The 17,320-nt window shown below is 36.6% G+C and overlaps 1 protein-coding gene across 1 annotated transcript; it reads right to left on the reverse strand.

The window, feature by feature from the left end:
* Positions 1-705: 705 nt before the first annotated feature.
* On the reverse strand, positions 706-5,140 carry LOC145422560 (uncharacterized). The gene is made up of 5 exons (XM_080294052.1): positions 4,791-5,140; positions 2,853-3,312; positions 2,077-2,145; positions 1,763-1,909; positions 706-1,105 (listed from the first exon to the last, which is right to left on the reverse strand). The coding sequence occupies exons 1-5, from the start codon at positions 4,868-4,870 to the stop codon at positions 887-889; spliced, it is 975 nt and encodes a 324-aa protein (XP_080150178.1). The 5' UTR covers positions 4,871-5,140; the 3' UTR covers positions 706-886.
* Between the last annotated feature and the right edge of the window lie 12,180 nt (positions 5,141-17,320).

Raw genomic sequence — 17,320 nt, forward strand, 5'->3', positions numbered from 1 at the left:
GTCATCACCACAGGTCTGTACTGAGTCCACTGGTTTCAGGAGAACCACCTGCTGATCTACACCTATGTACATTACTTTTCTCAGTTTATATATATATACACCCACTTATTGGGAGTTATGTCTACTTTTTAATGCACAAGTACGATACACAATCTGCAGTTTTCTAATTCTAAATATTCCTAACTATTTAAACATTTTTCAGTATCCTGCTCTGTTTGCACTCGATCTGTACTCAAATTTTAACAACTGTACTGTACTCTGCTTTGGTAACTATTGTCCATGATGTAAATATGTAACAATTGTTTCTGTTCTGTGTCCTGTTCTGTTTGTATATGTGGGGGTTTTTTTTGTGCTGCTGATACAAGCACATTTCCCCTTGTGGGACAATTAAATGATTATTCTAATCTATTCTATTCTAATTGATATCATATTCACCCAGAAATCTCGAGTTCATCATTTTGCCCTACCACAATTATTTGAATTAAAAATTAAAAGAGCAGGAATGTTAAAATCAATAATGGAAGGAATTTGTTGGCTTTTTCAAAAGGTACAAATCAAATATTGTTTATAGACCTGCCCCCTTTATTATCTACAAAATTCAACATTAAGCCTTGATCAGTTCTGTTATTCTTCTTTTTTTAAAAAACATTTTATAGACTTCCAGTGTTCCAAAAATTACAAACAAACACAAATACAAGATTATTATGTAGAATTTTTAATATATAAATACTTAACAGTTTTAGTATTTTCCAGTGTTAACTATAGTAGAGAACTTAACAAAATGTCATTAAAAATTATAAATACTGATAGGAAAAAAAATTCATACTTTTTAAGTTATAAAATACAATCACATTTCTGAACAAAGGAACGGTACGTTTTGTTTAAACTATTCGTATTGATATTTTTGAATATGTACAATATGGTTTCCCTTTATTTTAACTGTGACTTTGATTGCTGCCTCCTCCAGTTCCTTGTCAAAGGGACTCCACAGCTCATTTTGAATGTAAAGGGTCTTTCCATCCTCCAGTAACACCTCCAGGTGGTTTGGCATTTCTGCCGTGGCCACACCAATGATGAGAATTTCAGCTCGCTCCTCGACTTTTGTCTGTTGACACAGCATAGGCACACATTTAGCCCAGAAAACGTTGGGTTTCTTTATCCAACAAGAAAAAAAGAAAACCTATGGTCATCACGTGGTTTCACTAAGTCACCAAGACACATACATACACACATTATGTCTTGATGCATGCTCAATCATCCAGGTAAGTAAATTCCAAAATGCTTAATTATGTTCACCTGGAGAAAAAAATACCCAGCACGCCCCTGCGGGCGGTCAATCCTTCAAGCTCGGGTCCTCTACTAGAGGCCTGGGAGCTTGAGGATTCTGCGCAATATCTTAGCTCTTCCCAGGACTGCGCACCACTATGTCCGGTTGGTTAGCCAACCGGACATAGTGGTGCGGGATCTCTGTCCAGAAAAGTGCAGTTCTAGGAACAGCTAAGATACTGCGCAGGACCCACAAGCTCCCAGGCCTCTGGTAGAGGACCCGAGCTTGAAGGATTGACCACCCGCAGGGGCGAGTGGTGAATTTTTCTATCTATCTATCTATCTATCTATCTATCTAGTGTTTGTGTGTGTGTGTGTGCGTACGTGCGTGCGTGTGTGTGTAAGATAATAAAATATATATAATGTTATGTCAAATTTGAAAACATAGTTTTAAACATTTGTTGATAAGACAAACAAAGGTTTAGCTTCTTCATACCTCAATCTTTGTAAATGTTGTACTCTGAAGATGTATGCCATAAGACGACTGTCTATGCTTAACGTGAGAGACGCTGATGTGGTCTCCCACGTTGAAGTTATTGGCAGCTGCCTCCCTCCAGAGGCAGATTGTCATGGCAAAACCATCCTGAAATCACAAACATGACAGAATTAAAGATTCATTAATTAATTAAATGATAACAAGTCCAGTAACTAGAAAAAAAGCTCACAGCCTCATACATTCTGTACCAGCAATGTCAAATTTGTCACATTAGTTTAACCATTTTCAATATAAAACTTAAATTCCATCATTACCTCCTTCAGCTGCAGATTTTTAAGGGGAACGTATTCTTTTCCCGACAGCACCTTCTTTACAGCAGAAACCTGAAAAGTAAATTGAAATTTAATGTCAGTAATAGTCAGTGTAGTTATCTGTGATAGGTTTTTATTTCTTCAGTAATCTGTTTAGATTATGTTATGGTTGTTGTTAAGTATTCTGCCATTTATCTTATCAGAAGCAGTTTTATCTGTATCGGTCATTAGGATGATTTTCATATACTGTGATTATGAAACAGGTTGTAGGAAATCCTTCTATAAACAATACATTTTGCAACTTAGTTTAAGTGACAGCAACATAAATGAAAAGTTTGCCAGTTTCAGGTATATAAAATCTACTTGTTTTCCATTATGTCCAATTCAGGGTACTTTCTGACCATTTCTGTTGTATCTGCTTTTATTTTTATTATAAAGGATATATTTAGATTAAGACTTTTGTGCGAATTTATATACAGAAGTGTATAAAATAATTATTCTGTTTTAAATAAATAATTATTTATCAAGTAGAGACTGTTCATTAAAATCTAGCCCTTACAACACAAATGTACGTAGGCACAATGCAAATTGGCTGCAAAAATGCCAGAAATGCTCTGAGGAAAATATTTTTTAAAAATTGTGCTTAACAATCTTAACAGAATTTAGTCTCTGCTTGACAGCAAAAACCCAAATTATTTTCACTGTAAAAAATACTGGCAATAATGGCTTATTTGGAAACCTAAATCCATGTAAATTCTGATGGAACCACAAATACTTACCTCCACCACCTCCCCTTGAACTGTCATGAGTCCGTCATTTGTGGAGCTCATGTTGAGTGAGGTGAGAGGAGCAAGAGGATGCAGAAGATCCTCTGCTTGTTTTACTAGACCTTCCCTCACACTTAGGGTCGGTGCCCTAAAAAATTGTGTTCTGGGTGTGACACTAATGTTGTAAGGGGGGCCTGTGCCACTGAGTTCATGGCCTCTCATAATAAATGACCCCCCCTGCTGGACTTTAGAGGCATGTGCTTCAAATATTGTGACCTTTGTCACAGTCTGGCCATCGGTGATCGCCGCAATGGTGTTCGTCTTTGTCATCAGGGGTTTTGGTGTTGCATCTTTGAAGTCCCAGCTAATGACTTTTAGCTGGTCACAGGACTTTAAAATTTTTATGTGCAGTGGGGGTGGCCGGAAGTATGGCGTGTCAGGGCGGTTGTTGAGAAGTTTTGTCAAAGCCATTCTGAAAAAAAAGCAACACAAAAAAATATTAAGGGGTTAATACATTTCTATTATAGCAAGGGTCATATAATATGGTAACACGTGTAGCTTTTGTGCAGTCTTTTTACTTTCTGATGTCAAACAAAACTCATAAATACCTTTCTGAGGTTCCTGCTTAAAAATGACAGGCCAAAAACACAGGCCTGTCTAAAAGTTTTTTTTTTTGATATACAACGTTGGTTTTAAAATAAAGCTGACAGTTCTAAGACTTCTATGAATTAATCTAAATATTACAGCAAAGACAAGTTGGTGAAAGTAATGTTTTTTCTCACCAAATTGTTATTCATTTATTTTTTGTATTTTCTAGCATATAATCTCCTTTGAAAATACTGACAATAAACAAGAAATCATCATATGAAGATTGTCTGTGCAAAGATTGATGCTGCTGAAGTGAAACAGTGAAATTACAGTTCTATTCACAATTTGGTCTGTGGCTTTGAATTTCTAAAGAGCAGAGATGATTTAACTTTATTGAAATGCCTAAATAGTTGGGTTGCGGTCACGTGGTTCTGATGACGTGCGGAGGCAGCGCGATTTTTGAGTGGAGGGCGGAAGTAAACATGGAGGACACTGTGGAGAGTCAGGAGAGCAGCTATTGTGCAACTTTAGACCCCGTTTCTCGGGAGAGATATAAACAGATAGTTAAAAAATATATCGGACGTGATCCGTATTCTTTGAAAATGTCCGAATACACCACAGAAGTAAAGGATTTGCCTACTATCGAGGCTGTGGATATCACCAACTACTTGGTCCTCCAGACTTCTTACTACACTAGGCAGCAAATGAAAGCTTTCAAGAGTCTGGAGGCGTACAATTTTTTTGTCAGCGGGTGGGTCCACAACCTTGGAACAAAACGTCTCCGTGATGGATACAGTTTGGTGTTTGCAAGGGTGAGTGTTTGTTCTTATATTGCTTTTTAAACACGCTAACAGTTAGCGGTAGCGGCTTTAACGTCAACAAACATGCCACATCCTTAGGACTTCGTTAGAGTGACAGTTGTTTGTTTCAAGGTAAACCATTCTCAGAGGTCTAACGAGACACCTCTGAAGACTTGGGTAATTGCAAAGGAGGATGGAGAAGTGATTGCAGCTCATTGCAATTGTATGGCAGGGTTAGTAGCCTGTTCTCCACTGTCACTAGGCTCAAATCTGGGCTCTCAGCCGTCTGTTGCATATCCAAAATCGCCTCTGCACATCGATGCTGTTCTGCCTTAAGCTTCATTCTTTTCTCTCGTTTGAGAACTGATTCCGATCTGGGTTTTCGTTCGTAGCCGAGATTGACCGTCGGAGCCCAGTCCTCCGACTCTTCGTCATCCAAAGCACTTGGGCAGCCTATAGTCCCAATCAAGTCAATATTAGACTACTAACTTAAAAGCACTAAGTAAACGAGAATTTAACGACAACCTAATGCTAATAAGTTCGTTTGCAAACATAACATTACCTCTGACGAAGTGGTCGCTGCAGACACGGGCATTGGCAGACTCTGCTCCTCCCGACTGTAAACGTAAATTTAAAATCCATTTTTTCCTACGTTTTTCGGTTAGAATTTTCCATTTTTCTCCTCTTCGTTGGGCTATTTTTGGTACCCTAAAATACCGTTTATCAGTTTCTCTGGTCGACCTACTGGAGCATCCGTAAACACAACAGGACATAGGCATTTTGCGTACTGTCTGTCTGTGATTTTGCGCTTATCTTTTTCACTTCCGACCGCCAGTCAAATTTCGCGCTTTACGTCGACGTCACGTCTACGTCAAATGAAACCTAGCTATTGTTCGTTGTTTCAGTATACATTCTCTCTCCCCCCCCCCCCCCCCCCCCCCACACACACACACACACACACACACACACACACACACATAAACGTGGCTCTTTCTATTGGTCCCCTGTGTTAATCATTTGTGCCTCTCTCTATTGGTCCCCTGTGTTAATCATTTGAGCCAATAGAAAGACAGTAATGTACCCTGTTTTCACTTCAGTCTCACCCTCTGTAAGAAAATGGCTTTTTTGACGAGAGGCATTGTGGGAGATGAAGTTATTCAGAATATGGTTTCCATTAGGTTTTTGTTTAACTCTTTTAGCTTAATTCCTATTGGTTATTCAGTTTTTGTATAGCTTAATTGAGAAAGTGCTAGAAAGTGTTGTTGCCAGGGCAGAGTGCCAGCCTTAAGCAAAGTTAGAGACTCACAGCTCAAACTTAACATCTTAAAGTTTATAAAACTGTTATAGATCTTGAAGATTTGTCAAATTCGTTAAGATCTTAATATTTCATATAAAAAATTAGGACTGAAATTATTTTTCATTAATACATTTAGATCTTTTTTTCAATTAAATACCCATGAGACAATAAGTTCATCAACTATGACACCCACTAATATATTACTGTCAATAGTAAATGTGAATTTATTGATAATGAATTTCTCTGCAATAGAAACGTAACATAGGAAAAAGAAAGAAAAGTCAGATTAAGTTTTGGTACTTTGACAGTCTTTATATTGACAGCAAGTTAAATGGCTAGATCTTGTGTCTTGCCCTATATTGTATTAAGGGTAGTAAAAAAACACCCTCAAAATTCAATCCGGTTGTTCAGTCTGATGTTACTAGCCGTGTCTGGAACTAAACTCCATATATCAAACGATCACTGTGGCATTACTGAGAGCTGAAAAACTGTCTAAAGTCTTTCATCTTTAATAAAACGATCAGCGTTCTGCTCTACCAGGTGTAACAATTGAGTTTAACATCCAGGCATCCATGAAAACGGAATTCATGACATTTAACGGAGTTAGAAGTCAGATACTTACGTTTTATACAGTAAAAGCCGTCTGTGTCCCTCGAAGTAGATTCGGAAAGATCCAACAAGGTTCCCGCCGGTCTTTAAGTTACAACTTGTGACGTAATCTGTTGTCACCCGCTCTGATTGGCTAACTACGATTGTGTTTCGTGATTGGACTGCCTTGTAATGATTTTATGTTATCACTGTTTTGGGTTATTTTTGTTTGTTAACTCGTCTAATTTTAATTATGGAATTATCATTACTATTTTATAAGTCTCAAACGTAAAATTTGAGATTTATAAAATCTGTTATAGGGCTTTGGAGTTGACGTCACGCCGCAATGCATTGTGGGAGCATGTCACCATTTTATCAGGCCACGAATCAAAACAAACACACTCGTTTGGACGGAAGATACAAACCGTACTTAAAAGCAGCTCAAAACAAAAAAAAACTTTATAGATTCAGATTATGTCGGATGCGAAGAGACGGTACTTGCAAAATATAGCGTGCATTGGAAATGTGGACCCGTATGAAAAAACGGCAGTGGAGCAGAAGCCCCGAAGCCTGATATATTTCCGTACCTGTGGAGTCAGCGCATACACAGCGAACCATTTCGCAATTATAAATGTCTGGAGGCGCACATCCGATTAACCAATGGTTGGTTACAAGATTTGGCTATTTTTAGACTCCACGTTGTGAATACCTCATCATTCAAACAAAGGTAAGTCAGCTTGAGTACTGCGAGTAAAATGCGTTTGATTTCCCTCCGAACATTCAGATTAGTGCAGCATAAATTCATTCATGAGGGGAAATTACAGTGAGAACATGTTGAGGCTGTTAGATGGATAACATAGTGAGTTCAGTGCACTGATATGACCATTGTCCTGAAGGATTTAGTCATTCTCTATGGTTAAAGAAATTGCACTAATGAATCCATATTTATTATATGTAATTCTAATTACATGTCTTGCTTCCGTGTTTGTGTGCTGTGTAACTAAAATACATTTATTTTAGTTTTATATATTGATTAATGACCTGCAGATTTGATCATCACTTAAGTTGAACTTTATGTGTTGTCTTATAAATCATACACAAAATGACACATTGAAAAAAGGTTTTATTATCATTTTGACACTTGAATTAAATTTATTTCCAGAAATAACTTTTAAAATTGAATATCAGTTACCTGTATTCTAGTGCTATTTATTAAAATTACATTTTAAATAAAGGTATGCTATTTGGGTACTCTGTCGGACACTGAGAAAGGTCAGAGAAATTATACTCTGAGAGACTTGGTAAACAATGCATGCATGGTTGTTCAATTCAGTTCAGTGTTGCTGTTTGTCTACTTGTAAAAAGATAAATTCACAGAATTATAAATGACTCTGACTAACTCAAGCTTCATTTTGAGTGCCATCATCTAGCCCTCTTTGTACCTGGTGGATGTCACAGGCCTCTGCCTCTCAATTATTTTATAGCCATTGTGTGTAATGCTGGGCTCACACTGTGCGATTTTTGGCCCATTTTGAGCCGATTTTTGAGTCGTGCGACCGTTTTGGCGATCGGCCCGATTTTGGCCTTCATCGTGCGTCGTGCATCGTGTAGTATACGTGGGGTAACGACAAGCGATTGACACCTCACGACGAGCTCCCGATCATCAATCGCTTGGTCGTGAGGGTGTCACCGCAGTTTGTCACACTGCGCACGCGCAAACACAAATGTCAGCGAAAAAGACGGCGCAGCACGGCAGTGCAGCCTGTGATCTGGACACAAGCGGTGGAGGCACAACTTGTAGAACTTTGGCAAGCTCATCCGAGCCTTTTCGATGTGGCCTCACAAAATTATCACGACCACAACAACCGTGAAAATAGTTGGATCGACACTGCTGCTCAATCACAGCTGCCTGATCAATGTTTTTCATTAGCAATTTAGCAAAGTTGATGGTGGTAGTGTGTCTGTGTGAGTGAAAGACAGAGAGAGCGAGCGACAGAATTTCTGTTATAACCTTCATTTTATGCACGCACAGTGTGAGCACTCAGGTCGCATCAGAGCATCGGGTCGTATAGTGTGAGACCCTGCATCGTGACCTATGAACTTCTAACCCATAGGTGTCAAACTCTGGCCCGCGGGCCAAATTTGTCCCGCAGCCTAATTACATTTGGCCCGCGAAGCCATACCAAATTATTATTAGAGCTGGCCTACTGGTATTATCCAGCTTATATATATATATATTGTTTAGTATTAAACTTTGCTTGTTCCATATTCAGTTTTTCAGCAAAACTTGTTTGAGTCCATAAGAACAGATTCATTCTTAAATCTGGAGGAAGATTTTTTTTTTTCAATAAATATTAATGTTAGCCCGCGACTTTGTTCCAGTTTTGAATTTTGACCCTCTGTGTATTTGAGTTTGACACCCCTGCTCTAACCCCTGCGAGTCAATCGTACAGTTTGAGCAGGAGCTGAATCACGCGACTGACAAAATCGCACAGTGTGAGCCTTGCTCTTTCAATCAGAAATGAAGCTGAAGGTTGTCTCTTCACACCTACACCAAGACAGAGCAACCGTGAGACAAACCCAAACAGCACTGAGATTCATATTAAGGCCTCACCCTTTAATGTTCTTTTCTAACCTGCAATAAATAATATGTTATATGCTTGTTTGATAAGTATTTTTTTTTTTAAATATTTGTTATTGCTTTTTTTCAGGGGTTGGAACCAGGGCCAGCTATTAAATGGTCATCAGCAGACCAAGGCTCAATCAAGTCATGGAAGGAGGAATCAGGTGAGATAGTAAGCTGCTGTTATATACAATATTAGTGTACAACAGTCAGGTAACATGCTCCAAGCACAATAGAAAGTGCAATGTTTAAATATAATCAATATGATTATATATACATCCTACAGCAGCTATTCACAAAAGTAAAGACAAATAAACATAAACAGTAAAACTTGTAAACAGACCAAAAACTGTCAGACATTGATAATCCAGTTAAAAGTGATTTAAGTGATGAATAAAGTGCTCAGGTGCAAAACTATTGTGTGCGGGGTAGTTTTTAAGTGTATATATTGTTGTTATTATTATTATTGATATTATTATTATTATTGTCATTATTACACAGATGACTTTCACAGTGCCTCATTTTACCCTCATATTATTATGTGAGGCATTTAACAGAAATAAACTGTACAACGACTTGGCTGGTGACCCACTTCACATCTCCTTGCTAAACACTGGAGAATCATGCAAAGACTTTGATGTAATAGATTGACCTCTAACAGCAACCATGGGCATCAGTGATGAGAAAACCTGTGTTGAGACAGCATTGGTGAGTGTTCTTTGTTACCAGCAGCCCAAATTAGCCACAACATCTGTAAACATTTACCAAGATCCTCTTCTTTACCTGCCACTGCTACTCTACACTGTGAGTACAGGCTGGACCCCACAGAGTGTGTGTGTGTTTAGTGGGAGAGAGAGGACCCTGCCCTTATTTGGCAGCATGTCATTGTAGGATTTAAATTGAATATAGTTAGACTGGTTGACTGGATTAGAGCCTGTGTTTGTGTGTCCCTCTGTGCATTTGTGTTTCAATATGCCTCCATATTTGTAATTTTGTAAGTTATTACTATTCTGCTAAATCATAGTATTTCTGGTACTTTTCGGTACTTGTGGTAAATACAGTATTTCTGCTAAATCATACTATTTCTGCTTTTCATAAGATTTGTGCCTAATATAGTATTTCTGCTAAATTATAGTATTTCTGCTTTTTATACTATTTGTGCCTAATATAGTATTTCTGCTTTTTATAGGATTTGTGCCTTTATTCTTTCTGTTATCTTATACTATTTCTCCTAAATTCTTGTATTTTTGAGAAGTTATGTTTCTGGTAAGTTACAATATTTCTGCTAAGTTCTGCTATGCTATTGTATTTCTGCCAAGTATTATGTTTCCTCTAAGATATTGCAGTTCTGCTAAATTATTACATTTTAGCAATGTTCCTTTGCTTCTGCAAAGTTTTTACAATTTCTGCAACTTTTCAGCTTTTTCAGCTACTTTTTGCATACAGCTTCAGCTTTAAGCATCCACACTGCATTTTCGCAGGAAATGCAAATTTTTCTAGTTATTATTATTATTCTTAGGACTTCCGTACACTTTTCGCCGTTTAACTACTTCCACAATTTTCAGCCGATTTTCACCGTTCAAATTTTAAACTATTCTGCTATTTTTGCTCTTTCCGGCTATGACTTTTGCTATTTTTAACTATTATACTTTTTAAAATATTCCACTTTTTTCCTTTAATTTGTCCCATTGAAATGAATGGGAAACTTCTGCAATTATGCTAAAATTTGCTTGTTTTTGAAACTTAACTACTTCCTCATATTTTCACCTAGAACAACCATTCAAATTTTAAAATGTTCACAAATTATTGGGCTATTCAGGTATGATTCAGCTTTTTCAAATCTTCTACTGTTTTACTTTTATGCCTCTTAAAGTTTTGAGTTGCAAAATTGTGATTTTTCACAAAATACATGCGTTGTTATGGTTGCTATGCTCTTGGCTTCCAGTGTGTCACTGAAGGTTTTGCAGTATTCTCTTCATGTCGGAACAACTGTTTGCTACTTGCTCAATTTTCACTGAACTTCCACAAATTATACATCAAAACGTAGGTATTTTTGCTGGCTTTCAGGAAATGTCACTATCATTGCTGTGGGATTTATAGAATTTTCGCAAATCTCCTCAGACCAACACAATGTCAGAAAACTCTCCATATAAAGTGAATGGAGAGCTTGTTCAAAATCACCGCTGGATTTCTGTAATGAGAGGCATATTTGAATCGTCATATCTCCTTAACGAAGCAAAGTTAAGACATGAGGCTTGTCCCCGAATATCTTCAGACACCCCTGACGCTCACAATTCAAGAATTTCTTTCTCACCTATTACCGTTCTGAAATGAGTTGGACTTGTTTGAGGGTAGGAAATTCGTCCTTCGCTCAGATTTCTTCAGATTTCAAACTGTGGAAATGAACCACTTTTTTCTCTCGTCATAACTTTTTGTTGGATTTCCACAGAGACCTGAAAATTTCCATGATTGTTCACCAAAGCCTGCTGTCTCTTACGGTGAAAGAATGATATCGATACTCCAAATAGATTTAGAGTTAGAAAGCGTTGTTTGAGGGCAAGTCAAGGCAGTTTTTGCTTCGCTCTACTCAGTTATGGTGCATTAGAAGTCAAATATCTTTAATAATTCATATTTTAATGATAAATTGTAAACACTGGAAGATTCCCCCATCTCTTCTGAACAAAACGGTGTAAGAATGACCGCTCTAGCCCCTACGGTTTAGAAATTATGGTCATTTGTTTGAGGGGAGTCGTCACTATGAAAAGTAGGCTGCAATAATCCTGTGCCTCTCTGTGCTGCTGCGTGTGTAAAAAGGTGCACCTCTTTTGGCGGGAAAACGTAAACAGGCACTCTGATTGGTGGATTCAAATTCAGCAGCTCCCAGGCTGACCTAGAAACTTACTTCTCTCTCCCTGTGTGTCTGTGTGTGTGTGTGTGTCTGTGTGTGACAGAGAGAGAGAGAGAGAGAGAGAGAGAGAGAGAAAGCCTTTTAATGGGATGATCTCATTCTAAGATTCTAATTTAATATATTTAGACTGGGTGACTGAATTTGATCTTGGTAGTGTGTCTCTCTGTGCATGTGTGTTTCCTTATGTGTACATATTTGTGATTGTGTGGCTGTTATAGATTTTTTTGCTAATTTTTTTCATTTAACAAGTATATTTGAGGGACCCTCAGCATGTTCAGCATTTTTTCAGCTGTCCATTTTGCTTTTCCAGTTTTTCTGTTTAAGTTATTACTATTGTGCTAAATCATACTGTTTCTGCTATTTTATAAGATTTGTGCTTAATATACTATTTCTGCTTTTATAGGATTTGTGCTTAATATAGTATTTCTGCTAAATTTAGTATTTCTGATTAATTATAGTTTTTCTACTAAATCATAGTACAGTATTTCTGCTTTTTATGGGATTTGTGCTAAAACAAAGTATTTCTACTAAATGTAGTATTTGTGCTTAATCATACCATTTCTGCTTTTTATAGGATTTGTGCTTAATATAGTATTTCTGCTAAATTATAGTATTTCTGCCAAATTATAATATTTGTGCTAAAACATAGTCTCAATTTAAAATTACAATATTCATAGTTCATCACAGTGTCTCTGGTAAATCACAATATTTCTGCTCTGTTGTACTATTTTTCTAAATCATAGTGTTTCTGTAATGTTTAAGTATTTTTGGCTAAATATATTCTTTCTGTTATCTTATACTATTTCTCCTAAATTCTTGTATTTTTGAGAAGTTATCATGTTTCTGGTAAGTTACAATATTTCTGCTAAATTCTGCTATGCTATTGTATTTCTGCCAAGTATTATGTTTCCTCTAAGATATTGCAGTTCTGCTAAGTTATTCCATTTTAGCAAACTTCTTTTGCTTCTGCAAAGTTTTTACAATTTCTGCAACTTTTCAGCTTTTTCAGCTACTTTTTGCATACAGCTTCAGCTTTAAGCATCCACACTGCATTTTCGCAGGAAATGCAAATTTTTCTAGTTATTATTCTAGTTGCTTCCGTACACTTTTCGCCGTTTAACTACTTCCACAATTTTCAGCCGATTTTCACCGTTCAAATTTTAAACTATTCTGCTATTTTTGCTAATTCCTGCTACGATTTTTGCTATTTTTAACTATTATACTTTTTAAAATATTAAGCTTTTTTCCTTTAATTTGTCCCATTGAAATGAATGGGAAACTTCTGCAATTCTGCTAAATTTTGCTTGTTTTTGAAACTTAACTACTTCCTCATATTTTCACCTAGAACAACCATTCAAATTTTAAAATGTTCACAAATTATTGGGCTATTCAGGTATGATTCAGCTTTTTCAAATCTTTTACTGTTTTACCTTTATGCCTCTTAAAGTTTTGAGTTGCAAAATTGTGATTTTTCACAAAATACATGCGTTGTTATGGTTGCTATGCTCTTGGCTTCCAGTGTGCCACTGAAGGTTTTGCAATTTTCACTTCATGTCCGAACAACTTCTTGCTACTTGCTCAATTTTCACTCAACTTCCACAAATTATACATCAAAACGTAGGTATTTTTGCTGGCTTTCAGAAAATGTCACTATCATTGTTGTGGGATTTATAGAATTTTTGCAAATCTCCTCAGACCAACACAAGGTCTCAAAACTCTCCATATAAAGTCAATGGAGAGCTTGTTCAAAATCATCGCTGGATTTCTGTAATGAGAGGCATATTCGAATTGTCATATCTCCTTAACGAAGCGACTTTAAGACATGAGGCTTGTCCCCGAATATCTTCAGACACCCCTGACGCTCACAATTCAAGAATTTCTTTCTCACCTATTACCGTTCTGAAATGAGTTGGACTTGTTTGAGGGTAGGAAATTCGTCCTTCGCTCAGATTTCTTCAGATTTAAAACTCTGGAAATGAACCACTTTTTTCTCTCGTCATAACTTTTTTTTGGATTTCCACAGAGACCTGAAAATTTCCATGACTGTTCACCAAAGCCTGCTGTCTCTTACGGTGAAAGAATGATATCGATACTCCAAATAGATTTCGAGTTACAAAGCGTTGTTTGAGGGCAAGTCAAGGCAGTTTTTGCTTCGCTCTACTCAGTTATGGTGCATTAGAAGTCAAATATCTTTAATAATTCATATTTTAATGATAAATTGTAAACACTGGAAGATTCCCCCATCTCTTCTGAACAAAACGGTGTAAGAATGACCGCTCTAGCCCCTACGGTTTAGAAATTATGGTCATTTGTTTGAGGGGAGTCCTCACTATGAGAAATAGGCTGCAATAATCCTGTGCCTCTCTCTGCTGCGTGTGTAAAAAGATGCACCTGTTTTGGCGGGAAAAAGTACACAGGCTCTCTGATTGGTGGATTCAAATTCAGCAGCTCCCAGGCTGACCTAGAAACTTACTTCTCTCTCCCTGTGCATGTTTTTGCTGATTTTTTCATTTAACAAGTATATTTGAGGGACCCTCAGCATGTTCAGCATTTTTTCAGCTGTCCATTTTGCTTTTCCAATTTTTCTGTTTAACTTATTACTATTGTGCTAAATAATACTATTTCTGCTATTTTACAAGATTTGTGCTTAATATAGTATTTCTGCTTTTAATAGGATTTGTGCTTAATATAGTATTTCTGCTTTTTATAGAATTTGTGCTTAATATAGTATTTCTGCTTTTTATAGAATTTGTGCTTAATATAGTATTTCTGCTTTTTATAGGATTTGTGCTTAATATAGTATTTCTGCTAAATTATAGTATTTCTGCTTTTTATAGTATTTGTGCTAAAACATAGTATTTCTACTAAATGTAGTATTTATGCTTAATCATAGTATTTCTATATATTTCTGCCAGGTCCCCAGGCAGCCAATCCTCTGTGAGGACTTAGACATTCAAATTTTCAAATCAGGGCCTGCACGGTTTCCCAGCCAATCATATATGTGTCCTGAGGCATTCAAATTTGCATATTGGGGCCTTCATGGCTTCTAAGCCAGCCAATCATATCTGAGGGCTGAGGAATTCAAATCCACAAATCAGGGCCTGCACGGCTTCCCAGCCAGCCAATCATATATGTGGCCTCAGGCATTCAAATTTGCATATTGGGGGAATTCGTGGCTTCTAAGTCAACAAGTCATCCATGTCGTATATCTCTAAAAATTCACATTTTAACGATAAATTGTTAACACTGGAAGATTCCCCCATCTCTTCTGAACAAAACGGTGTAAGAATGACCGCTCTAGCCCCTACGGTTTAGAAATTATGGTCATTTGTTTGAGGGGAGTCCTCACTATGAGAAATAGGCTGCAATAATCCTGTGCCTCTCTCTGCTGCGTGTGTAAAAAGATGCACCTGTTTTGGCGGGAAAAAGTACACAGGCTCTCTGATTGGTGGATTCAAATTCAGCAGCTCCCAGGCTGACCTAGAAACTTACTTCTCTCTCCCTGTGCATTTTTTTGCTGATTTTTTTCATTTAACAAGTATATTTGAGGGACCCTCAGCATGTTCAGCATTTTTTCAGCTGTCCATTTTGCTTTTCCAATTTTTCTGTTTAACTTATTACTATTGTGCTAAATCATACTGTTTCTGCTATTTTATAAGATTTGTGCTTAATATAGTATTTCTGCTTTTAATAGGATTTGTGCTTAATATAGTATTTCTGCTTTTTATAGAATTTGTGCTTAATATAGTATTTCTGCTTTTTATAGAATTTGTGCTTAATATAGTATTTCTGCTTTTTATAGGATTTGTGCTTAATATAGTATTTCTGCTAAATTATAGTATTTCTGCTTTTTATAGTATTTGTGCTAAAACATAGTATTTCTACTAAATGTAGTATTTATGCTTAATCATAGTATTTCTATATATTTCTGCCAGGTCCCCAGGCAGCCAATCCTCTGTGAGGACTGAGACATTCAAATTTTCAAATCAGGGCCTGCACGGTTTCCCAGCCAATCATATATGTGTCCTGAGGCATTCAAATTTGCATATTGGGGCCTTCATGGCTTCTAAGCCAGCCAATCATATCTGAGGGCTGATGAATTCAAATCCACAAATCAGGGCCCGCACAGCTTCCCAGCCAGCCAATCATGTATGTGGGCTCCAGGTATTCAAATTTGCATATTGGGGAATTCGTGGCTTCTAAGTCAACAAGTCATCCATGTCATATATCTCTAAAAATTCATATTTTAATGATAAATTGTCAACACTTGAAGATTCCCCCATCTCTTCTGAACAAAACGGTGTAAGAATGACCGTTCTAGCCCCTACGGTTAGGAAATTACGGTCATTTGTTTGAGGGGAGTCATCACTATGAGAAATAGACTGCAAAAATCCTGTGTCTCTCTGTGCTGCTGCGTGTGTAAACAGATGCACCTGTTTTGGTGGGGAAAAGTGCACAGCCTCTCTGATTGGTGGATTCAAATTCACCAGCTCCCAGGCTGACCTAGAAACTTACTTCTCTCTCCCTGTGTGTGTGTGTGTGTGTGTGTGTGTGTGTGTTTGTGTGTGTGTGTGACAGAGAGAGAGAGAGAGAGAGAAAGCCTTTTAATGGGATGATCCCATTGTAAGATTCAAATTCAATATATTTAGACTGGTTGACTGAATTGGATCTTGTGTGTGTGTCTCTCTGTGCATGTGTGTTTCCTCATGTGTACATATTTGTAATTGTGTGGCAGTCATAAATTTTTTTGCTGATTTTTGTCATTTAACAAGTATATTTGAGGGAACCTCAGCATGTTCAGCATTTTTTCAGCTGTCCATTTTGCTTTTCCAATTTTTCTGTTTAACTTATTACTATTGTGCTAAATCACACTATTTCTGCTATTTTATAAGATTTGTGCTTAATATACTATTTCTGCTTTTATAGGATTTGTGCTTAATATAGTATTTCTGCTTTTTATAAGATTTGTGCTTAATATAGTATTTCTGCTAAATGTAGTATTTATGCTTAATCATACTATTTCTGCTTTTCATAGGATTTGTGCTTAATATAGTATTTCTGCTAAATTTAGTATTTCTGATTAATTATAGTCTTTCTACTAAATCATAGTACAGTATTTCTGCTTTTTATGGGATTTGTGCTAAAACAAAGTATTTCTACTAAATGTAGTATTTAAGCTTAATCATACCATTTCTGCTTTTTATAGGATTTGTGCTTAATATAGTATTTCTGCTAAATTATAGTATTTCTGCCAAATTATAATATTTGTGCTAAAACATAGTCTTAATTTAAAATTACAATATTCATAGTTCATCACAGTGTCTCTGGTAAATCACAATATTTCTGCTCTGTTGTACTATTTTTCTAAATCATAGTGTTTCTGTAATGTTTAAGTATTTTTGGCTAAATATATTCTTTCTGTTATCTTATACTATTTCTCCTAAATTCTTGTATTTTTGAGAAGTTATCATGTTTCTGGTAAGTTACAATATTTCTGCTAAATTCTGCTATGCTATTGTATTTCTGCCAAGTATTATGTTTCCTCTAAGATATTGCAGTTTTGCTAAGTTATTCCATTTTAGCAAACTTCTTTTGCTTCTGCAAAGTTTTTACAATTTCTGCAACTTTTCAGCTTTTTCAGCTACTTTTTGCATACAGCTTCAGCTTTAAGCATCC

The sequence above is a fragment of the Astatotilapia calliptera genome, chromosome 3, assembly GCF_964374335.1.
Source record: "Astatotilapia calliptera chromosome 3, fAstCal68.1, whole genome shotgun sequence".
NCBI lineage: Eukaryota > Metazoa > Chordata > Actinopteri > Cichliformes > Cichlidae > Astatotilapia > Astatotilapia calliptera.

What these genes read in the sequence shown, in the direction of transcription:
- LOC145422560 (XM_080294052.1), bottom strand. Translation starts at nt 4,870, where the DNA reads ATGGATTTTAAATTTACGTTTACAGTCGGGAGGAGCAGAGTCTGCCAA. An exon ending in CAGCGACCACTTCGTCAGAG is followed by an intron (nt 3,313 to 4,790) that starts GTAATGTTATGT and finishes CTTTTTTTTCAG; the next exon opens with AATGGCTTTGACAAAACTTC. An exon ending in AAAATCTGCAGCTGAAGGAG is followed by an intron (nt 1,910 to 2,076) that starts GTAATGATGGAA and finishes TTGTGATTTCAG; the next exon opens with GATGGTTTTGCCATGACAAT.